The following is a 22,610-nucleotide window of genomic DNA, read 5'->3' on the forward strand; positions in this document are numbered from 1 at the left end:
AAGGTGATAACATAGCAATTAACACAGGAATGGGTAAAGCACGGTTCTTCAAGGTGAACATGAGACAAACTACACAGACTTCTGCAGTCTCTCCCACTCTCTCTCTCTCTCCCTCTCTCTCTCTCTCTCCCTCAGGTATAAGTGTTTCCCAAGCAGGCCTCACTGCAGCTGAAGCTGGAGGGCTGGCAGAGTTAAACGCGGAGCCACAGGACGAGACCTCCACAACACGTGTGAGCTGCGATCAGCCCTACCTGTAGCTCAGGGCCCACGAAGGCACACATCTCTCTGAGTGTGTGTGAAACATCCAGAACCCAGTGTGCATTTCCAGGTTATACTGATCTACATGGTCTATGTTCCTGTCATTATTTGTATACCTTAACTTTGCTTTTTAGAAAGTTATAGCACATCAAATGACCACAGCTGATAAAATGCTCAGATAAACATGAATCTGAGTCTGCCAGATCTCTGAGAAACCTCCAAGGTTTCTCTGCCATTTTTCTGTGACTGGTGTGAGATTTGAGCACCATGACTTCCAGGGCCAGAAATTGATCAATAGAGGTAGCCCCTACAGAGGCAGGCTGGGTTATTGATCCACTGGGGTAGCCCCTACAGAGGCAGGCTGGGTTATTGATCAACTGGGGTAGTCCCTACAGAGGCAGGCTGGGTTATTGATCCACTGGGGTAGCCCCTACAGAGGCAGGCTGGGTTATTGATCAACTGGGGTAGCCCCTACAGAGGCAGGCTGGGTTATTGATCAACTGGGGTAGCCCTTACAGAGGCAGGCTGGGTTATTGATCAACTGGGGTAGTCCCTACAGAGGCAGGCTGGGTTATTGATCCACTGGGGTAGCCCCTACAGAGGCAGGCTGGGTTATTGATCCACTGGGGTAGCCCCTACAGAGGCAGGCTGGTTTATTGATCAACTGGGGTAGTCCCTACAGAGGCAGGCTGGGTTATTGATCCACTGGGGTAGCCCCTACAGAGGCAGGCTGGGTTATTGATCAACTGGGGTAGCCCCTACAGAGGCAGGCTGGGTTATTGATCAACTGGGGTAGCCCTTACAGAGGCAGGCTGGGTTATTGATCAACTGGGGTAGCCCCTACAGAGGCAGGCTGGGTTATTGATCAACTGGGGTAGCCCTTACAGAGGCAGGCTGGGTTATTGATCCACTGGGGTAGCCCCTACAGAGGCAGGCTGGGTTATTGATCCACTGGGGTAGCCCCTACAGAGGCAGGCTGGGTTATTGATCAACTGGGGTAGCCCCTACAGAGGCAGGCTGGGTTATTGATCAACTGGGGTAGCCCTTACAGAGGCAGGCTGGGTTATTGATCCACTAGGGTAGTCCCTACAGAGGCAGGCTGGGTTATTGATCCACTGGGGTAGTCCTTACAGAGGCAGGCTGGGTTATTGATCCACTGGGGTAGTCCCTACAGAGGCAGGCTGGGTTATTGATCCACTGGGGTAGCCCCTACAGAGGCAGGCTGGGTTATTGATCCACTGGGGTAGTCCCTACAGAGGCAGGCTGAGTTATTGATCCACTGGGGTAGCCCCTACAGAGGCAGGCTGGGTTATTGATCCACTAGGGTAGTCCCTACAGAGGCAGGCTGGGTTATTGATCCACTGGGGTAGTCCCTACAGAGGCAGGCTGGGTTATTGATCCACTGGGGTAGTCCCTACACAGGCAGGCTGGGTTATTGATCCACTGGGGTAGTCCTTACAGAGGCAGGCTGGGTTATTGATCCACTGGGGTAGTCCCTACAGAGGCAGGCTGGGTTATTGATCCACTGGGGTAGTCCCTACAGAGGCAGGCTGGGTTATTGATCCACTGGGGTAGTCCTTACAGAGGCAGGCTGGGTTATTGATCCACTGGGGTAGTCCCTACAGAGGCAGGCTGGGTTATTGATCCACTGGGGTAGCCCCTACAGAGGCAGGCTGGGTTATTGATCCACTGGGGTAGTCCCTACAGAGGCAGGCTGAGTTATTGATCCACTGGGGTAGTCCTTACAGAGGCAGGCTGGGTTATTGATCCACTAGGGTAGTCCCTACAGAGGCAGGCTGGGTTATTGATCCACTGGGGTAGTCCCTACAGAGGCAGGCTGGGTTATTGATCCACTGGGGTAGTCCTTACAGAGGCAGGCTGGGTTATTGATCCACTGGGGTAGTCCCTACACAGGCAGGCTGGGTTATTGATCCACTGGGGTAGTCCTTACAGAGGCAGGCTGGGTTATTGATCCACTGGGGTAGTCCCTACAGAGGCAGGCTGGGTTATTGATCCACTGGGGTAGTCCCTACAGAGGCAGGCTGGGTTATTGATCCACTGGGGTAGTCCCTACAGAGGCAGGCTGGGTTATTGATCCACTGGGGTAGTCCCTACAGAGGCAGGCTGGGTTATTGATCCACTGGGGTAGTCCCTACAGAGGCAGGTTTGGTTGGCATGTGGAAAGAATAAATGTTCTGTGCCCCATCCACAGTGCTGTGGGTGTATTTGTGTTTGAACAAGGAAGGTTTCACAACCTCAGTCTACAGAGAAGGTTTTTCAGTAATGCAAAGGTAAAGCTGTAGGCGTAAATGGCTATATTTACAGAAGTGATACCTTAAAAAAACGTAACATAAATGTAACATCTAGACGACCATTTTTTAATCTTTAATCTTTGAATGTATCAACATAGCTTCGCCTTTATAATGAAATAGAGAGATGGTATGACTGGTTTCAATAATTGTTAGATATTCAATTTAACGACTCAAGACCTCACTGTAATTCTACTGAGCTTCTAAATCTTTCTATCTTTTTCTGTGGCCTATGAGACAAGTTGTCTAAAGATGTCTGAGAAGGAGCCCGTCTTTGTATGCTCTGTGGAGGTGTCTGATGACTACCCCTCTCTGTAGGCTATGTAACACACAAGCGGGTTCCACACACGTGCAGTGTTGCGTAGGTCTCACTCACACACGTGTGCAGACACACAAAATTATGTCACCCTAGATTTTGTGACATACAAAGCTGTATATATTCAAGTACTGAACATAAATCATTATGCACATTTTTACGCCTCCTTACAGGACAGCAGAAATTACAGCTATTAAACATGCCATGTTAAATCATAATTTATGATCACACGCCACACCTGAGCAGTGAGCAGACATACAAATCAAGAGTGTTAGTGAAATTCACTGATGACACCTTAGATTTAACACAGCTTTGTAAATAAGGTTCTGTGTAACAGATGAAATCATCAGTACACCGTAAGCTGTAAGGACGGTAAGCCAGACAGTGTGAAGAACATGTGTGCAAAAAAAATTAACGAAAAATGTTGTTAATGAAACATTCTATTATAGTTAATCATTACTGAGAAAGTGTGATCCTGCTCACACTTATTCATATGCTCTCCATTAATTCTGCTCCATCCATCTCTGTCCAGTCTCCTCTCTAATCCCCGCCCCTCACCCCAGTTACCTGACTACCGGGAGACAGGGACAGGACAAACTGGGGCACCAATCCACCAGCAGCAGCAGGGGGCAGCACTGAAGGGGGGGGGGGGGGGGTTTAAGCGCTCACAGCTCCACCTGTCATTCCAAGCGTTGTTGGGAGTGGTCGAACTGTGGTATGGACAGAGACGTGTCACTGCATGAACCGGCGAGACTACATCCAGGTTCACGTCCAGAGTAGTGTGTGCGCTCCACGGGAAATGAGGACCAGTTGGACGGTCCACATCAAGTGTGCTACTGACATTTTGTGACGTGTAACTGCTATATGGGACAGATGGGTGTGCAACAGAAGATGGTCGATGACTAACAAATACATATTTGCCTCAAATGTACTTTCGTGGTCATACTGAGAGTGAATCTCTGAGTAAGAAAAGTGTGTGTGTGATTGTAAACACGTTTATTAAAAATATAGTAACAGACATGTTTTAAACACAGAAGTTAAAAAAGGAAAAAAATACATATCACCTCTTTCAATTAAAGTCATTTAACTATGACAACAGACCTTCTTCTTGAAATCAACCAGTGTGAAAGCAGAAGATGGAAAAGTGGAAGCAAATGAAAAGCAGATGAAAACCTCCACCATCACCTTGACCAACAGTTCAGTGCAGTCTGTTGCTATAGCAACACACCACCTGGCCTTATAAGGTAGTAGTTGCTTCCTCTTTTCACTTCTCATTTTACTGAAATACTTACAGACCTTCCTCTTCTCTCTGTCATGGTAATTTTTTCTATCTTCTTGATTAAAAAAACCTAATACTCCTTTTTCCTCTCAAAACAATCAATTTGACCCTCTCCCCTTCAACAATCTCTCATCCTTTACTCTCATCCTCACACTCATGAACTTTTAATTCATCCACCCACTCACGTGTTCATTCATTCAGTCAATTGATCTTTTTACTCATTCGTTCATTCCTTCTCACTCACTCACTCACTCACTCACTCACTCACTCACTCACTCACTCACTCACTCACTCACTCACTCACTCACTCACTCACTCACTCACTCACTCACATATATTCACTGGGAGGTTGTTTTGGCGCCATGATCAGCCCTTCCTCCCATCTCAGGGGAGAGTATTTGGTCACATGGCCGGGTCATATGCCTCTCTGTGTCCTGCCTGCTCATAGGCTGTATCATCTCGCCGCCTCCGCCGTCGCCCTCTAGCTCCGCCTCTCTCTGACCCTGACGAATCAGAGTCCTGGGAGTTGGAATCCAGCTGCACCCTCTCTTCCTCACTCTGCCCGCCCTCTTCATCCTCATCCTCCACATCGCTCTTGTCTGACTCGCACTCGTCAGAGTTTTCCTCCTCCAGGTACCGGTAACCTTTGACCTACATGGAAAGAGATGATACAGAAAGATGGTTCTGTGAGTGAAAGGTGAAGTTCTTACTAGTCTGAAGAACAAGAACTGAAATACATGACTAAAATCATCATGGTGCAAAACTGGTCATTTGTTCACGCCAATACACTGAACGTGAAGCCATATAACTTGCCTGCTCTACTGATGGCTCAAAACACCGTATTTACCCAAATCATGTAATTTCTTAAATGGGAACATTCATTAAAGAAATGTTAATTGTGTCATCGTGAGCTGAAAGTAAGAACACACAACACAACCTACACAGCTCTGTGGTAAATAACAGGTGGACAGCTGACTCACCTTGTGTCGTGGACGGGGAATCCGTGGCAACCTGAAACGGATTTTCTTGGCTAGACGACGTTCCATCTGCCAATAACAGAAGCCTGCAACCAGCAGAGTAACCAATAGGATTGCAAGCTTGGCCTGAAGTAGAAGAAAATGTTGAGAGAAAAAGGGAGAGAGAATAAAAGACAACAAAAAGGTGATAGTCTCAGATTGATTGTCTTTTCAATATGTTCAAATCATAAAAGTTTATTGATTAAAAAAACAGCGCCAAGGTTTCTCAGCTAAATCTAAAGAGCACGCTATTGATCAGTCGAGACTTGTGATTGGACGGCTGAGGTTCCTAATACTCTGCTCATTATTCACTCTCCTTCAATAATCCCTGTGTTACAATAGACACAAACTGGTGCAAAACCTGTTGCAGCTTGTTTCAAACCTGCATACCTGCCGGCATACTAGTTTAACAAAACATGGAACAAAGACACACGCACAAACAAACTGCTTTACCCTCATAGGCAGGCTAGACCAGAGGTAGACAATAAAAATTGCGATAGCCTGCCACCAGTGGTAGATGGTGTAGACGAAGTCCAAGCGCTCTTTGTCCTCGTAAAGCATGCCCAGCAGAGCTGCACAGAGGGACATGTACAGAACATCACTCTCCCTCAGAAGCCAGAGCAGGGCTACTGTACATGCTCCAAACAGAAAGAAATAAAGCAATGGCATCCATGATGTTATTAAGTTTGGACTAGGTTTTGCTTTTTGGTTCATTGTTTTACACCTGTAGATGATGATGATGATGATGATGTAGATGTATGTGTGTGTGTGTGTATGTGTATGTATGTGTGTGTGTGTGTCTGTATGTGTGTGGTGGTGTGTGTGTGTGTGTCTGTATGTGTGTGGTGTGGTGTGTGTGTGTGTGTGTGTGTCTGTATGTGTGTGGTGTGGGGTGTGTGTGTGTGGTGTGGTCTGTGTGGTGTGTGTGTGTGTGTGTGAGTGTGTGTGTGTGTGTGTGTGTGTGCGGTGTGGAGTGTGTGTGTGTGTGTGTGCGTGCGCGCCCCACTCACTGCTCAGGCTGGTCTTGTTCAGAGCAGTGCCCAGGCCCCACAGAGCCACCAGCACCAGCAGCTGAGGCAGCTGCTCGGGTTTCCTGGGAGTGGAGGACCAGCACATGAGAACCACGAGCAGCACCAGGTGCACGGCTGCCCCCCCCAGGAGCAGGGCCTGACGGGGCAGACGCTGCAGCAGCAGGGCCAGAGAGAGGGCTGAGCACGCGGAGGACGACAGGCCGTACACCATCACCAGCAGCCACAGGTTCTCCAGCCCCGCCGCACACACGCCATACGACTGGAGGGAGAAGGGAGAGAAAAGAGGAGGGGATTTGAGATGCAAGGACTTGGAGCTCTCTGGGTTACTCTCAGTGATTTCATCCATCGAGGGGGTGAGAGGTACATAGAGCAGGAAGCTCCCAGGAGATGCAACTGTCCAGCTTCCATCTCCTTACATGGTGCTCAAGGCATGAAATGTTTAACATTTCAAAAAGCCTTTTTTTTCAAATATATAAACACATATAGAAATACATGGGTCATGTAAACAAAGTCGCTGTCAACATAAAGATGTGGCTTTATGTGCTAAAAAAAGCAACCGTAATTCATTGAGCCTACGAGGCTGACCTCACACCTGGGATGTATTCATTTACTCCTGCCACAGCTATTATAGAATCTGAGACGTCTCCCACTCTTGTGATTGAAGCCGCGAGTTGCACCCACGAGGCAGCGGGGAGGAAAGGCGTCCGCTGCTTACCAGTACAAGACCCTTGATGGCGAAGAGCACTTCAAAGCCCGAGTAGATGAAGAAGGGGCAGAGCAGACGCAGGCGGTAGTCACGCAGGTGCTTGAAGGGCAGCTGGAAGATGTTGCCCCAGCCGATGCTGCGCAGGTCGATCTCCTCCGTGGGCCGGTACGCCGCGCCACACAAGGCCAGGAACTGTGAGAGAAGCCCTGGGTTACTACCACCTCCCACTGGGTCCCACACCGCACCGAGGAGACTCCCAACGGCCGCACCACAGCTTCGGGCTTCGTTATTACAAACGACCCGGTGCGTTCGGAGCCGATGGTGGAGCGGAGAGAGAAAAGGGGAGAGTGAAAGCAGGTCCAAATGTGAGGAGAACGGAGGCTCACTACGATCATGGCGATGAAGGCAGCTCCCATTAGAACACTCTCCACCTCAATGAGGAGCATGGAGCGAGGTAAGTGGTGCAGTACGGTCTTGTTGAAGCCCTCGATCACGCCCTTCCCATCCGCACCTGGGGGGGGGAGAGGGGCAAGAGGGTGGGGGGTATGATACATATAGGCTGGATGGTCCAGCTATAAAAATAGAAACAGGAAGCAGAAAAGCGGAGTTTACCACATAGCTTGACGTTGAACAGAGTGTGATTGTAGTTACTCAGAAAACTGTTGAGGAAGAGAACCATGGGAAACTCTGCAAACACGAAACTAAGCTGAAAACATAGAAATAAACAGATAGAAAGACGATTATGGATGTGAGAGTAACGCAGGAAAAGGGCAGGGCTCAAGCACCTGTGTGTGTGTGTATCATACATCAACACCCCCCCACTCCCCCACACACACACACACACACGCACACACACTCACCAAGTGCAAACCAATTACCAACGCCTATAAAAATAGACAAATGTTCTCACATGGAAGCAGATGTAGAAAACGGACTGGAAGATGATGATGTAACGATGGAATGCGCCCTTCGGCACTTTCTTCTGCTCCTGAACATGCTCCTCCTTATAGTTGACATACTCGTAGTACTGCTGGGCCATCCTGCATTCACACACACACACACACACACACACACACACACACACACACACACACACACACACACACACACACACACAGATGGATGCATCTCTAAAATGACTGCTGGGTGTACACACTGCTTATTTAAATTAGGACTGCACAAAATTACTGTAAGTTATTGAATTACCTGAGAAAACACCATTAATGAGCAGCACCCACCTAGTGATGTAGTTTCCGAGAGAGGCCCATAGTGGAACTATGGCAACCCCTATGGCGACAGCTGAAGGTACCAGCGTATAATATCGCTCCCAGTAATTGGTTGAGACAAAGAGGGCATAGATTCCAGAAGCAAGAAACATCATCCATTTGGTACCCAGAAACCTGAGTTACACATGTGCACACACACACACACACACACACACACACAGTTGACAGTGAGTACTCTGTAGTGACATCATGGCCTTTAGAGTCAGGACGAAAGCAAAAACCAGGGAAAATGAAGTGTATGATGAAATAAGGATGGGAAGGATGTGTGATAAAAAAAAAAGAAATGCAGAAAAAGGAGGGAGGTGGGCATGAACAAACTCAAACTATAACCAATACCTGCATTTCTAATCCACAGCTAAAAGAGTAAAAAGCAAAACTATGTAATTTGATGAAAAGTATGCAAGAAGGAAAAAAAATCATGTAATGAATATTGAACAGGTGAAAGTGCTAATCAAATGAAAGCTGCATAAACTTATCACATTTCCAACTGTTCCAGGAAGGTGACAGAAATAGAGGGAGGGGAACAGATGCAGACAGACTGAAGATAGGCAGAATCATTTCAGAGAGAGAGAGAGGGCTTCCGTTTACCGGATGAGCACAGGCGTATACAGCAGGCCCACGATAGGAGTGACGTTAATGCCCATCAACATCTTGCTGTCAATGTCCTCCAGGCCTAGACTGCCATACTTCACCTCTCTGTAGGTCTCATCATAGTGCAGGATTAACTGCATCTGCAGCAGGCCTGCCAAACACAGCACGTCACCACTGTGCACGTCACCATCCAGAACGCTCCAGCACGACGCATGAGACCGGGCATGGTGCGAGCTTACAGTAATGCCACACGTGTAAAGCGTTGGTCTACTGTTATTTCTACTTATTTGTTTTTGAACATCTGCACTTGAATGTTTATTAACCATTATTGGTGATGCATCTAATCTTAACAAAATAGACACGTTTACATATTTTCAATGTGCCAACAAACTGACTGATGAACGATCAGAGTAGTGAGGAGGAAACATACCCATGTAAACGCTGTAGATGATCATGCCCCCACAGCTGGCCCCCACCACATTCTTAACCACGCCCAGCCTTTTCCTCCTGTAATATTTCCTCTCCTCCTCTTCCTCATCATAGTCTGGGTGTGGCCCCAGAAACTCGTCTTCCTGAGAAAGAAGAGTTCATTGGCTGATGAGATTAAAAAATAGGCTTTAAGGTTTTGTGGCTCCATTTCGTAAAGGAAATGTAGTCATTTTAATTAATTAAACTGAACATATGGACAGCATTAATTGCCGTTTACATGACCACCCGAAGCTTATGCGCAATCTAAAACTCCTTTAGAGAATTCGCAAAAGCTTTGTGTAATTCACGTTTACCTGTCCCTGTACGTTTCCTTCTTGACACGGCAGCTGTCGATCATCGTGGTCGTCAGCAGGGGGCACACCCTGCAGTTCAGCCTCGCAGTATATGTTGTCTTCTGTATTAACTGCTGCCATCTGGTGGCCAAACGGTAGAACGTCTAACCAAATCACACAAACTGAAATCCGTTTCAAGGCCATTCAAAAGTGCGAAAAAACAATGATCATGAAATTAAGCACCGGAAAGTGCGATTATACCTGATAATTTAAATATTTAAGTAAAATTAAAGCGACCATTTAACTAAGCAGGTCATAATATATACGACGGCAGTTAAATAAAGCGAAGCAGGCATATTACACTTTAGGATTCCGTCCAAAATCACAGGAACGTCTATGAATTCTGAGTAACAAGCAAACGAAGCCTCTAATAAATAAACTAAGAAGTATCATTCAAACGTTTCAGAAATATGACACCAAAATCATCTGACAATGCATATTAACTTAAGATTTCTACGGTACGACGTCTGTTTATTTCCTGATTATTTAACTATTTAGCCATACTCACATATTTTCTGTTACCTGCCCAAAACGTCTAAATGTCGAACCAGCTGCACTTGCACACTACGTACTGTAAACAGACTGAACAAATATAGCAAACCTACCGATCTATACTCGGGTCCCGTGAAGTCGTACTCGACACTAACGAGTTAACGGACATGCAACGGAATAGCGCGTGCACCAAATGTTCCCCCTTCAGAGTTGAAATGATCCTGCTCTTAATAGGCTACATTGCTTTTTGTTAAGACTGGAAAACGAATAACTGAGACAAACTTGACAAGAGGAAGCGAAAGTTGCCTTTCACTTCCCTTCTTGCGATATCTTAAAGATACAGCACCATTTCAGACGGTCGGATTGCACGTGCATTCGGACTTGGAATAGGGACAAAACATTTAGGAAGCACTGAGCTACGGCACAGCAAAGGATTTTGGGTCCTAGAAAAGAAATCACATTGGGCCCCAGTGAAGAGATAAATTACCTGATGTTCGAATTTAAGGAGCTCCGACGGTTGCCTTTAGGATATTTATGCCAACGTAAACAAGCATGTGACTGTAAGGCACTTCAAACAATGTCATGCTGCAATGTACTGCAATCACTGAAGATGCATCTTCAAAAGCATGAGAGCAGGCAAAAATCCCTGTAGTAATCTTTAAACAAAACACACTTGTTCCAAAATACCTGTTAAGATGTTATTTTAACTTAAGACAAATGAGTGGTGCTTTACCAAGGATGTTCAATATTATTAAATCGTTTCCCTTAATTTTTCTTTGGAATTAATAATAAAGGTGGACATAGAATGCATAAACTCTAGCAGATTTAATTAAGATGTGCAACAAAAGTAAACTTCCCAAAGTAGAATGAATGCAATAAAACTTTACATAACTTAGTGTGTCAGCAGTCACACAGAGTTAAATATATAAAGGGGAAGAAAGAAAAGAAAAAAAAGGACAAGTTTAGTTGATATCAAATACAAACAAAAAAAACTTTCAGCATTCATACACAACATTGTCCACACATACTTCAAGGCAAAACAAATAATGATTACGATGACTCCATCAACAATCATGTAGTCACAACTACTGCCTGTTTCACCAGAGAGTGCTTTCCAGCAATTACTGGACCATTAATAACTCAAACATATTAAAGTTCTACCACTGCCAATCTCAATGAGATTTAACACATGAAGGCTGAGGTCAGGTGCGCAACGTCTTCTCATGATGGGCCTGGCCCAGTTCTGCAGACTGAATGGGCTTTAACCAGTGCCTGCAGCAGCTTTTCTCATCATCTCCTCATCCTGGACGGACAGCTCGGTGAGCTTGCGTCCCAGTCTCTCGTGCAGGTCCAGGTACTTGGCAACACATCGATCTAGGCACACTGCCTCGCCTTTAGAAAGTTCTGCTTCCTTGTAGTGAGGGGGCACACATTTCCTGTGACACGCGTTGGTCATTCTGCAGGAGAGAAAGAAAGAAGAAAGTAAAACAATCTACACGTACACCGTGGATGGCGCGACTTTTGATTGCATCCATTATGTATGGCTGTGGATAAACTTAATTAGTGCCTATGACGGGTGGGGTCTGTCTGGTAAGATGCCTTTTCTGTCTAGTACATTAAGAAACAATGTTAAAGAATTTCATGTTCCATTATGCAATTGAGTTGTGAAGTTTTTTCTCTCTCATCCGTGTTAACACCAGGCAACCAGCGAATCTGAATAAAAGTTGTGACACATAATTGTGGCAAGCATCTTACAAAATTGACACAATTTTTGTGACACAATTGACACACACTACAACTTACTCACAAGATGAATTCTCATATATTTAATCAAGTATATATCTATATAGAGCATACATATCTAATTTGAATTATGTCAAAATGAGTATTCTTCAAAGGACAAGTATCAAGGAGACAGTTTTCAACATCTTATTTTCCATACCTATAATTTCTATCACTATACATAATGAACACTTGACCTTGGACAAGACGTTGGTCGTGTGCAGCAGGACAGATCTAGACCTTTTGTAGTTTTTCAGACTACTCTCATTGAGAGAAAAGTTAGTTTACCACAATAAGCTGCCTTGATTGCCACTTTGATGTGGTTTTGGTGGACGTGAAAGCTGGCTAACCTTTAAAGATAATTCAAGAGATTGAAGAGGTTCGTGTTTGATTGCCAGGTAAACAGCTAAAGTAACCATTAGATGTAAATGGCACATTTCCTATGAAATTCCAAAATAGTCAGTTACAGTTTAACCTAACTTGAACCCGAGTCCATCAACCGACATAAATGTCACATTAGTTTATAGACCCAAACCCAATTTGCTCCAAGCTAACCTAGATACCAGCCCAGCTAGCATAACGTTTAGAAGACACCCACGAGTGCTAGTCATGCATTTTCCAAATATAAAGAGCCCAATAGAAAACCCTGCAACAATGTTAATTAAAAGTCTTTAAAGCAAAGCCTAGCCTGAGCGACCATTCAAGATGAACTGCAGGTAACGAGTTAACTAGCCAGCAGGCTGATAACGTTACCGGTTGTACATGTCTGCCATCATTTCCACTTCGAGCTCCGCCGCTAGCTGCTGGGCTTTCATCGGGTCCATCTCGGCGACTTCACGTTTTCGGTCACGCCGTTGAAACCTCACCGGTAAGCGCGATCCAACCGAGGGGTCCCGCCTTACAAAGAACCCCGAGAGCAACGTTTAACCTTCAGTGGACGGAACACGTGTGCTGGTCCCGCTCACTAATACTACTTCCGGTGCCTCCTGGGTCGGCAGCGCGCGAGCTAGCTAGCTGCTATAACGAATCAGTTCGCTAAACAATATGTAATTTTACAGTCTGTAAAACATGTATTAAATTTGTTCATTTGATATTGTCACTATTTTTACAGCAAATCCTGCCTTTTTACAATGGCAAATAGAAAAACAAAAATAACGTACATTTACAGTACTTCCTGAGTCAGGAATACAAAATACACACCTCCACTATCCATCACCCGAACGAGGTTTTCCAACATATGCATTATTAAATAACGATGAAATACTTTAACAAATTAACTATTTTGTGCGTATAACAGTAACAACCCAGGAAACCTTTAAAGAAACATTAGGTGCATGGTTTAGACCAAACTTGTTGAAAATACTCCCCAGTCTTGCAAAAGCAAGGTGGGATCAATCAGTCTCCTCTCCAGTCACATCAACCTCTTCATCTTCCTCTTCCAAGTCCTCCCCTGCGTCCTCATCCAGAATGGTGAGGAGTTGCCTCATCGATAAATGTGGCAGAACACCAGGAGAGCCCCAGACATCGTCCACAACTACTTCCTCGTCTTCATCGCAGTCCCAGTTGTCTGTGGACTCAAAGTTCACTCTAGCTGAAGGCACTGATGAAGGACCCATAGCATTCCCCAGGGGGTTGATTACATCGGTCTCCTCAGACTCAGGAAGAACTTCTTTGCTTATTCTTGATGGTGTCTGTGTTACAGCTTTAACAGATAAAACAAACCAGAAAATCAATATTATATATAGATTAGATAATGAACAATAATGCATTCAAAATAAACTAATTTGCTAATTGGCTGAACAGTGAAATCATGCAAGAAACATTGGAAATCATGCAAGAAACATTTTAAACTGTCAAACTGTACAGAAACGTTTTGAAATGTTACAGTTCACAATATGTAACTAGATGCATGAAAGTTTCACTGTTTAACGCTAGCCTTAGAAAAAATGAAAGTAAGGTCCTGATTAAATAAACAAATCTTCTCCCCATTAATTGTGCATGTGCTTAAAGTTGGCTATAAGCATACATGTAGACAGCATTCTCTGCAGCACTGGCTCTGACTAATAGCCTATACAGGGCAAGTGTGTTTAGTTCCCACTCAGTGTATGCTTTAGCTATGAGTGTAAATACTGTTCAGACAGAACTATAAACACTATCAATGCCTTTAGTCATAAGCAGGTCATACAGTGGAGATGCAGAGAAATTAGACTGCCAACATGGTAAAATCAACTTCAAAATAAAAATGAATTCTTGTCATGTCTGTTAGGTAAACCAAAAAAGTAGACATTCCTAATGTCATGTGCATCACGTTTCCCTAATTTATTAATGCTTAAATGTGTATTTCCAGTTAGGCAAACCTAATTTGGGCGTTTCACTTGGCCAAACAAATGTATTAAAAAAATACTTCATAGTGGAAAAATATACCATTACCTTCATCTGATGAAATGATTTCAGCTTCAGGAAACTGCGGTTCCTTTAAATTGTCCTCCTCAGCAGTAGCCCGTCCCTCTGTTATCGTTGCACTAGGGTGGCTTCCATCCATGCCAGTCTTCTCATCGCTCCATTCAGGATTATCTGCCCTATCTCCATCTGTAGTAACCAGAGTCTCTTCTACCACTTCCACATCACCATCACTTGTCTTGGCCCCATATTCAAAATCTCCAGTATTGTCCGATACTGCCTTTATTGATTCACTACAACCTGAAGTCTGCATTTCCCAAAAGCTTTCTGAAATTTGTTCAGCTTTTAAAGCATTTTTAGCGCCTAATCTTGATTTCTCAATTGTCACATTATTTGTAATATCTTCAGACCTAAAAGGATGTTCGGTAATTTTACTACTTTCACTTTGAGTGGCACGAATATTGTTACATGTGTTTATAAACGGAACAGAACAGAAGTCAGAACCAAGTTCATTATTCAGATCAATGTCGTGACTAGACAAATAAGGAAGAATGGAATTAATGCCAACATCTGTCTTTTTATCTGCTTGGATTCTACCAGTGTCTGTCACACAGTTTCCATCAATTAAGCATCCATTTTTGCACTTGTATGAACTTTGCATCTCTTCACTGTCCCCACTGTTGACCGTGCCGTTTTCCAAGTCTGTCTTTTTGTTTTTACTTGTGTACAGAACGTCCTCCAGTTCACCATCTACTACCATCCTGGTCTGTTCTTTACCACCCTCTTCCACCCTTCTCTCTACTGTATTCTCCCCAGCTGCCCATTTCTCTTCCTGTTCGTCAATGCCCATCACCAGCTTGCTTCTTTTTGCAAGGCTCCGTACTCTAAATTCTCTCAAGTTCTTAGGGGTGAGTCCTGGTGGTGAAAGATTGGTGCAGCATTTTATTTCAGTCGTCTTAGAATTCTCTGCGCTCTGAAAACTGGACCTTGCTCGCAGGCCCATTGGCAGGAAACATTTTTTCTCAGTCATTCCTTTAGAATAAACGGCCTGGTGGAAAATATGATCAACAATGCTTGGCCGTTTATTTTGGCTAGCATGTCGAATGGCTTGTTTGGTTGTCTCAGCGTTCATATCAGTGTTTACTTCCCCATGCCCTGTTGAGACATTATTGAGCTGTGGTTCTAGTGCTGTACTGTCTTTACACTCATTTTTCACCAGGCTTTTTGCCTTGGGCAAACCATGGCGCTTAGCAAATCCTTCAGACAACCCAGCTATAGCCTGCTTTTTGCTTTCAGATTGTAGAAGACCCAAATCATGTTTCCCTTTTTTACGGGCCTTTCCACGTGCACGTTTTACTACAGTTCGTTTCTTATCCTTCTCCAGATGTCCTTCATTCTGTACAGACTCAGGGATTTTGCTCCTTTGTGTAGACTGTAAGTTATAATGGTCAGCAGAGCTGAAATCATCAAAACCTGCAGACAAGTTATTCAATTTCCTTACCTTGCTTAAGTTTTGCACAAAACCTGCAGCACAATCTGCTTTTTTACGGGGCCTCCCATGCCCACGTTTTACTACAAGAGTAGGTTCTTTCAGATCAGTCCCTTGTCTAGATACACTTTGTTTTCTGCACTTAAGAGGTCGGCTTGTTTTGCATGGAGTTTTATCTCCTAAGGATGTCGAATTAGTTGGCACTCTTTTGATTGTCTTGCCAGACCTCAGCCAATCCATTTCCTCAGTACAAGTCTTACCAGTCTGCTTTGTGGTGTCAATGCTTGCCCCATTCCCTTCATTCACACTGCAAGGTTTGACCATTTGTACATCTACTCCATTTGATTTAAAAGCAGTGATCTTGGTCCTTTTCTTGTCTTGTTCATTAGCCATTGCCTCAACACTGCATCTTTTCGTACAGGTCCTCTTGATGCACGAGGCCTTATCTGTTGGTCTGTCTGTCTTGCTTTTCTCCACTGTTCTTGGTGATGTCCGAGTCTCAAGGCACCAGCTTTGTGTAGTTACCAGCCCTAATCTGTTGTTAGTGGCCTTTTCAAAGTAATCCTTATTTGGTCTGAATTTACTTGAACGTTTCCTTAGCACCATCCCCTGACTTGACAAGGAAGCACAATTGTTTTGCTTTACATACAGAGGAGTATGTGATGGATTCAGCTGGTCAGCTTTACCACAAAATGTCTGCGGCAGGGGTAAAGAAACCATCAATAGTGGTTGGTGGTCAACAGGTGATGCAGACAGCCATGAAGACATTTCCAATGGGTTTAGAGTACCAGACTCTTGCTTTTCTGATGCAAGGGGTGAAAGGCATCTTGGGAGTCTCATCTCATTGAAATTGGCCCCATTATCAGAATTTGGGGCTTCCACAATGGCTGTTTGCTTAAACCATGTTGCGTGCTTCATTGCTATCGAGTTGGCCATGTCTCTTTTGGCTTCGGTGACTACATTTACTTTGTCTAATGAATGTTGTGCTAGACCGCTTGTGGTCACCTTTGAAATGTGCACATCGCCACGACGTCCTTCACTGGTATTACAAAGAGCTTGTTTCATTGATTGAACATAGTTATTTGTCCATAAATTATTGTCCAACACATTCTTCAACTCACCTACATTTTGGTGTGGCAGCCAGACATTTTCAGTACAAACAGGAAGGGTGAATGCTGGGACTTTTTCTGATACAGTGTACAGAAATGCAGATGATGAATGAGACTCTTTTTGTGGTGCAACATGCAGAGACTCAACAAATGATGCTGAATGACTTCCTACTGATGCCATATTCTTGAGCTCCACTGTCCTGCATCTGGACTGGCACTCTAAATTTGGACCTGCAGAACCTACACACAACAAAGCATGATCAAAGCATGATATTTATCAATACCCATACACATGTTTATGCTTCTCATAAATAATACACAACATATTCCTAACATGACATGTCTTGAGGCCAGGAAAGAGCAAAATGTGCAGATGAAAATAATAGATACTTGGGAGAGAAAATAACTGTTCACTTAAATAAAAACGATTAAAGTGTTGACGAATCATATTCAGTAACTATTCACTGTATTACCATCGTTTCATTTTAAAAAGTTTTAAAACTTACTGAAAATAAGCAACTGCTCATTCATTTCTTATAGCAACTATTTTTGGTAAATTTTTTATAATTATTTCTGGGGAAAGAAAATTATATGCATCATTTTGTAATTTAGGAAGAATGCTCAGATGTAAACAGTGCAATTGTTTATACTTTTCTGGAAAGTAAATCAAGCAAACAAACCTGAACAACACTTGTACAAGTAGGACATTTACCTGCTGCTTGTTGTCGAGAGGAAACCGACGTCATCTTGCCAGTGTAACGTTCACTAGCTTCAATGTTATGGCTGTCATTATTAGCTGGGGCAGCTTCACACTGATCCATTTTTGGATCCAGGTGTGAACATAGCTGGGTTAAATGATGTATGCCGTTTCCATCCGTTGATTCTGAGGGCAAGATGTTTATACCCATCATAACCATATCCTCCAGCAGCCTTACAATATGCTCATCAGACTCCTCAGCCTGTGGCAGACCTTCTGGTGCTGGCTGCATTTGTAAAGGAGAGGAGAGAAGAACAGGATCATGGGTAGGGAGATGAGGCTTTTCTGAACTGGCTCTGGCAGGGGTTGCAGGAGATGATGTGTTCATGTCTGAAGGGGGTGTGAGTGTAACAGTTCCAAGGCTCCGACACAGCAGTGCTGGAGAATGGTCCATCTGAAGTCCAAGGCTGGTCATCTGGTTCTGTATGAATGTAGTGAGACAAGAGGGGGGAGGGCACGTCATGAATCAGCAGCAGATTTAATAAAAAACATTTAAATGCAATTAAATGTAAGATGGCTACCAACATGTATAAATTATTTTCTAAATACAACTTATCCTCTGAAAAGGAAGTACCTCAAAGTCACAATACATAATTCCTGGACCAGCATGACAGAGCTTTGAAGCAGCTGATCTACTCACTATTGTTTCATCTGCTTGGCTCTCATTGTGGATGCTAACAATCTCCCACAATGCCTCTCTGCTTCTCCTCTTCAGTTTAATCTTCAGTGAAATCCGAGTCTCTCCAGATTGTTCAAAAGCAGAGCTATTTTGGAGACCAAGCTTCTCAATTAGCTTGTGGAAGTCTTTACCCCCAATTCTTTTTGTTCTCTCCAAGGTCCCAGGATTCAGAGGTTCAGATCCAGTTTGCTTAACATTCAAAAACTCTATTTGTTTTTGTTCCTGACCTTCTTTGCTTAACTGGTCTGTCTTCTTAGGATTTTTGCCTCTATTCACTTCCATCTGCTGGCAGCACTTCAAGTGAGCAGGAGCCAGTGCTTCACTAAGGCTGGAGCACGAGGCAGCAGCAGTGTCATTTAACAAGTCAACACCAGCAAGTGGAGAAATGGTGCTGTCCTCACTAGACATGAAAGCTAAAGCAGGAGACCTGACTGTAGACAGTCCAGACTCCAACACACAGCAAGCATCTGTAAAAATACCTTCAGGACTATCTGTCTGAGTCCCTGCATGTGTAAAGCTCTGGCCCTCTGTCAGGACCAGTGGCGCTTCCCTTTCCTCTTCTGTCTGCAGACCAATTTCCCTCCAACTCGTAGCTTTGTCCTGATGCCCATTTGCATGTTTTTTCTTCCCACCTAACAGATTACTGAAGCCAAGTCTGTGGGCAACATCAAACACCTCCTTCTGTTCACCAAGACTCTCTCCTTCTATCTCCCCAGAGTACATGAACCCAACTAGCTTGAGAAGGGCATTAGCCCCTATTGCATGAAGCTTGACCAGTCTGCTCTGCCCCACTGGAAGTGAAGGAGAGTTGGCGAGGACTCTTGAAAAAACTGGGCTGAGGGCAGACAACACACAGCTATGTGCAGGAATGGAGACACCTAGGAGAGTAAGAGTATAATAATTTTGCATTATAGAAGCTTTAAGCAACCCTTTTACGGCACACAGAAATGACCCAAGTTAAACACAAAATGGTAAAACTTGCCTTAAGCTTACATATACTTCACAAATACTGCAACAAAATTAAATAAATGATCTTTAGCCCCATTAAAATGTATCATTAAAAAATTATATTCTTAAGAGGTTAGAAATTGCAAATAAAAGCAGAGTGGTGCTGGCTTCTATTACTTTTTACTTTTCCACATTAATGTAATAAATAGATAAAGCTGAAGGAGTAATTTAATCCACTTATATGGTTCAGTGAGAAATATTTAGGGAGTTCAACAGCAACCACAGAACAGGCCTGGCAGGAGTATTTCTTTCCCTTCTCTCTCACCCTCGGCCTGCAGCAGTGTGTCACAGTGGAGGCTGCCATGCTGCTGTTTCTGTAGTTCACGGAGGAGGAGCAGAGCAAAGCCAGGGTGCCTGTGTCTCCACATTTTGAGAACTTCACATGAAACAATTCGACGTAGAAACGAAAACAGAAAAAATGTTGTTGTAATGACACATGGTCATATTTACTACTAAACACAGTAGCTGTATACAGTTCTGATGCCCATCAGACATAAACACAGATTTAAAAATGTAATATATGAATGATCACACCCAACCATCGGTGTAGTTTTGTATACTTAAATGAAACACCACAGCAAACATTACCAGCTATCTATATGAGTTTGAAGACGTGGAGGATTAATTATCATACATTACTGGACAAGATTCCGTGTATCATAAATCTTACAGTTTACTTACACTCAAAGTCGTAAACTACACGAGTGCTTAGAAGTAAATGACGAAGTTGAAACCGATGTAACACGACATGACAAACTTCCATCGTCGCTAGGTAGGTAATAGTCAGCAAGATATATGTCGATTTAGGCCTAGCTAACTAAAGTTAGTTTTAAAAAATATACTACCGAAGAAATGGAGCAACACATACTCATTACAAAGCTTGACTACAATAAATTTGCATTAATTTGAATAAGCATCGTTTAGGGGACAGGTAGCTAGCTTGACAGCTAATTTATGTTAGCTACCTAATGTGAGATTGTACAATTGTCTATTATTTGCCCACCTTTTGACTTTTTGGACCTCCTCGCAGAAAAACAAAAGATGTTACTGAACGAGTTTGTCTTTCTTAATTGCAACTGTCAGGTTTACTAGCTAGTATGGTGGCCCTGAAAGCCCATCGCGGTGCAAAAGAAAAACGCGCTGCAAATATGCAAAGCAACTTCATCAAAATGACAACACACTGCAAATCCAGTCATAACACAACGGATGTGTCTGGACGAATTATCTTACGCAGGCAGAGGTGTCAATTCCAGGTTCAGAAAGTAAAAGTCCTCACCAGGATTTGCTCAGGCTTCCTGGATTGTGTTGATTCCACTAATTTTACCTGGATTGCACTAATTAGCTAATCTAGCAAGCTTGAGCAAAATCCTGGTGAGGATTTATACTTTCTGAACCTGGATTATACAACTCTGACCATCAGTACACAAGCAACATACTATGAGACATACTATATCATTTACCTTACCCTTGATAAAATCACTTTTCAGTCACTGCTTATATCAGGTAATCTAAATGCAGGGTTCGTACGGGTGCTTGAAATCCTGGAAAATGCTTGACTTTTAACGTTCTGTTTTCCAGGCCTGGAAAGTGCTGGAACTTTGGAGAAAGGCTTCACTCACACCTCCATGTACGTCATAATCCAAGAACAGTTGGCTCTCGAGGAACTGGTGTTACACAGGAATCTGTGAGCACCGAAATCTGTGACCGCAGAAACCATTGTTGTACATTCTCCGCATGTGTGAGAAATAAGGTACGATTCTTTACCTCTTAGTTATCTGGAGATTAAAGACTTGGACATGGATTCATCTGAACTGTAATATTTAAGAGACAACACACAGGCATAAAATGTGCAACAGCGGTCTGCGGTTACAGAATTTGATAGTAACAGATTCCTATGAGAAAAGAGGTAAATTATCGTACTAACCACTCTATAGCATGTCAGTAGTAAGTACAAACTGAACAATTTAGCCAAGTGTTTCAGGAAAATTTTTTTTATTGTATTCTTTCTACGTAGTGAAATTAATTGTAAACATCAAAAATGTTTACTTGTGCATGTATGATAGACAAGTCATTTAGTTACTTACATTAACTTCCTTCTAAATTACAATAAATTATTGTGTACCTATACCAGAATATATGTCAACACTACCTTTCACTGTACCATTTCACTGTACCAACATTGTTGCGCAGAGAATGCGCAACAATGGTCTCTGTGGTCACAGATTTAGGTGCAACACCGGCTTTTTGCCCTCAGATGCAACATAGTTTTACAATTTCTGTGTGGTTTTTTTTTAATATGGCTGAATTAAAAATTGATTATTCTATATCATTATAAAGAAAGGAGGAGCGAGTGAAATAAAGAAAAACTGTTCTTTGAAGGGGAGCCGACTCAAGGACTGATTCAAGGAGTTTGTTTTAGACCTGCTGTTTCCAGTCTGCTTTTTTCTTGCACACAGTTAGCTGGTGATTAACAGCAATAACATGACAGGAGGCAGTGATAGCTATCAGCTTGTGTGGGGCAGCTATCTCCCAGTCAGTTTTCGTGTTTTCGTCCCCTCAGTCAGCAAAAATGACACAGATATGCCGGTGTTCTGAAAATCTACCCATCGAGTTGTCCAACTAGGGCTACTGCGCATGCTAATTTCACGTCAGTCAGCTCACACCCGTAGCGCAAAATTATAGACATATCTATCGATTCATGCTACCATGTCAAAATGCACTGCCGCAGTACATTTTACAATGTACTTGGCTAGCTAGGCATTTAAACAAACTAATGGTTAAAAACTGTTTAAAAATCCAATTTAATAACTTTTCTAAATAGCTAGCTACATTTGAAGAGCTTTACTAAAATGCACTTTAACGTGTTGTGACTACATTCGCATTTGCACGTTTAACATTGATGAATTTGCTTTGCATATTTGCAGCGCGGTGGGTTCTCTCGGCCACCGTTGATCAGAGATGGCCTCGATTGCTTAACCTTAGTGTCATGGACGTTTAATCTGGATTTTGTATTGCATCCGAATTTTAGCGTCAACTAATGCAAGTTACATTTTTGATTTTTTAAATATTTAAAAATAAGTGAAAATGAATCAAAGAAAAAAAAGGGTTGAAAGCAGGAGGGGGTGCCCAATTTAAATGCAAATATTTTGAGCTCTAGAAATTCAAAGGCGTTTACACTTCAAAATCTAGTGAGATTTGCTTCCATATTCTAACTCGTTCTGTGAACGCATTACCAAGGAAGTGATGGAAGTGGCCAGAGCCGTAACATTACGAATGAGGAA

General features: G+C 43.4%; 3 protein-coding genes and 1 long non-coding RNA gene across 10 annotated transcripts; 1 reads left to right on the forward strand and 3 right to left on the reverse strand.

Annotated features, from left to right (window-relative positions):
- Nucleotides 1-3,862: 3,862 nt before the first annotated feature.
- On the reverse strand, nucleotides 3,863-10,426 carry unc93b1 (unc-93 homolog B1, TLR signaling regulator). 4 transcript variants are annotated; one of them, XM_076974362.1, is made up of 13 exons: nucleotides 10,219-10,426; nucleotides 9,575-9,717; nucleotides 9,223-9,364; nucleotides 8,790-8,943; nucleotides 8,154-8,315; nucleotides 7,826-7,955; nucleotides 7,528-7,621; nucleotides 7,302-7,426; nucleotides 6,925-7,107; nucleotides 6,189-6,468; nucleotides 5,632-5,750; nucleotides 5,143-5,265; nucleotides 3,863-4,813 (listed from the first exon to the last, which is right to left on the reverse strand). In XM_076974362.1, exons 2-13 carry the CDS (start codon nucleotides 9,692-9,694, stop codon nucleotides 4,565-4,567), a joined length of 1,881 nt encoding a protein of 626 aa, XP_076830477.1. In that variant the 5' UTR covers nucleotides 9,695-9,717; nucleotides 10,219-10,426; the 3' UTR covers nucleotides 3,863-4,564. The 4 variants fall into 4 exon arrangements, with proteins under 4 accessions (XP_076830477.1, XP_076830478.1, XP_076830479.1 ...); XM_076974363.1 differs by having other exon boundaries at nucleotides 9,575-9,735; XM_076974364.1 differs by having other exon boundaries at nucleotides 9,575-9,694; nucleotides 10,122-10,426.
- A 489-nt stretch (nucleotides 10,427-10,915) lies between these two features.
- On the reverse strand, nucleotides 10,916-12,856 carry timm10 (translocase of inner mitochondrial membrane 10 homolog (yeast)). Its single transcript, XM_076974365.1, has 2 exons — nucleotides 12,641-12,856; nucleotides 10,916-11,562 (listed from the first exon to the last, which is right to left on the reverse strand). The coding sequence occupies exons 1-2, from the start codon at nucleotides 12,709-12,711 to the stop codon at nucleotides 11,367-11,369; spliced, it is 267 nt and encodes an 88-aa protein (XP_076830480.1). The 5' UTR covers nucleotides 12,712-12,856; the 3' UTR covers nucleotides 10,916-11,366.
- On the forward strand, nucleotides 11,556-21,454 carry LOC143476262 (uncharacterized). Its single transcript, XR_013121254.1, has 3 exons — nucleotides 11,556-11,695; nucleotides 19,038-19,207; nucleotides 20,908-21,454. It is a non-coding gene; the product is annotated as an uncharacterized LOC143476262 (long non-coding RNA).
- Nucleotides 13,038-20,548, reverse strand: LOC143476258 (uncharacterized). Of its 4 annotated transcripts, XM_076974359.1 has the most exons (7): nucleotides 20,011-20,297; nucleotides 19,595-19,705; nucleotides 18,217-19,199; nucleotides 17,856-18,063; nucleotides 17,598-17,768; nucleotides 14,318-17,125; nucleotides 13,038-13,589 (listed from the first exon to the last, which is right to left on the reverse strand). In XM_076974359.1, the coding sequence occupies exons 1-7, from the start codon at nucleotides 20,090-20,092 to the stop codon at nucleotides 13,279-13,281; spliced, it is 4,674 nt and encodes a 1,557-aa protein (XP_076830474.1). In that variant the 5' UTR covers nucleotides 20,093-20,297; the 3' UTR covers nucleotides 13,038-13,278. The 4 variants fall into 4 exon arrangements, with proteins under 4 accessions (XP_076830474.1, XP_076830475.1, XP_076830472.1 ...); XM_076974360.1 differs by lacking the exon at nucleotides 20,011-20,297 and adding an exon at nucleotides 20,333-20,548 and having other exon boundaries at nucleotides 17,598-18,063; XM_076974357.1 differs by having other exon boundaries at nucleotides 17,598-18,063.
- Nucleotides 21,455-22,610: the final 1,156 nt, after the last annotated feature.

The sequence above is a fragment of the Brachyhypopomus gauderio genome, chromosome 15, assembly GCF_052324685.1.
Source record: "Brachyhypopomus gauderio isolate BG-103 chromosome 15, BGAUD_0.2, whole genome shotgun sequence".
NCBI lineage: Eukaryota > Metazoa > Chordata > Actinopteri > Gymnotiformes > Hypopomidae > Brachyhypopomus > Brachyhypopomus gauderio.

Excerpts from the sequence above, each read along its gene's own strand:
- unc93b1 (XM_076974362.1), bottom strand. The coding sequence starts at position 9,694 with ATGGCAGCAGTTAATACAGAAGACAACATATACTGCGAGGCTGAACTG. Across the intron at positions 7,622-7,825 it reads TTTTCTACATCTGCTTCCAT|CTTAGTTTCGTGTTTGCAGA; the intron begins GTGAGAACATTT and ends CTATGTTTTCAG. Across the intron at positions 7,427-7,527 it reads GTTCAACGTCAAGCTATGTG|GTGCGGATGGGAAGGGCGTG; the intron begins GTAAACTCCGCT and ends TCCCCCCCCCAG.
- timm10 (XM_076974365.1), bottom strand. The coding sequence starts at position 12,711 with ATGGACCCGATGAAAGCCCAGCAGCTAGCGGCGGAGCTCGAAGTGGAA. Across the intron at positions 11,563-12,640 it reads ATGGCAGACATGTACAACCG|AATGACCAACGCGTGTCACA; the intron begins GTAACGTTATCA and ends TCTCTCCTGCAG.
- LOC143476258 (XM_076974357.1), bottom strand. The coding sequence starts at position 20,092 with ATGGAAGTTTGTCATGTCGTGTTACATCGGTTTCAACTTCGTCATTTA. Across the intron at positions 19,200-19,594 it reads CACACTGCTGCAGGCCGAGG|GTGTCTCCATTCCTGCACAT; the intron begins GTGAGAGAGAAG and ends TTACTCTCCTAG. Across the intron at positions 13,590-14,317 it reads AATCATTTCATCAGATGAAG|CTGTAACACAGACACCATCA; the intron begins GTAATGGTATAT and ends TATCTGTTAAAG.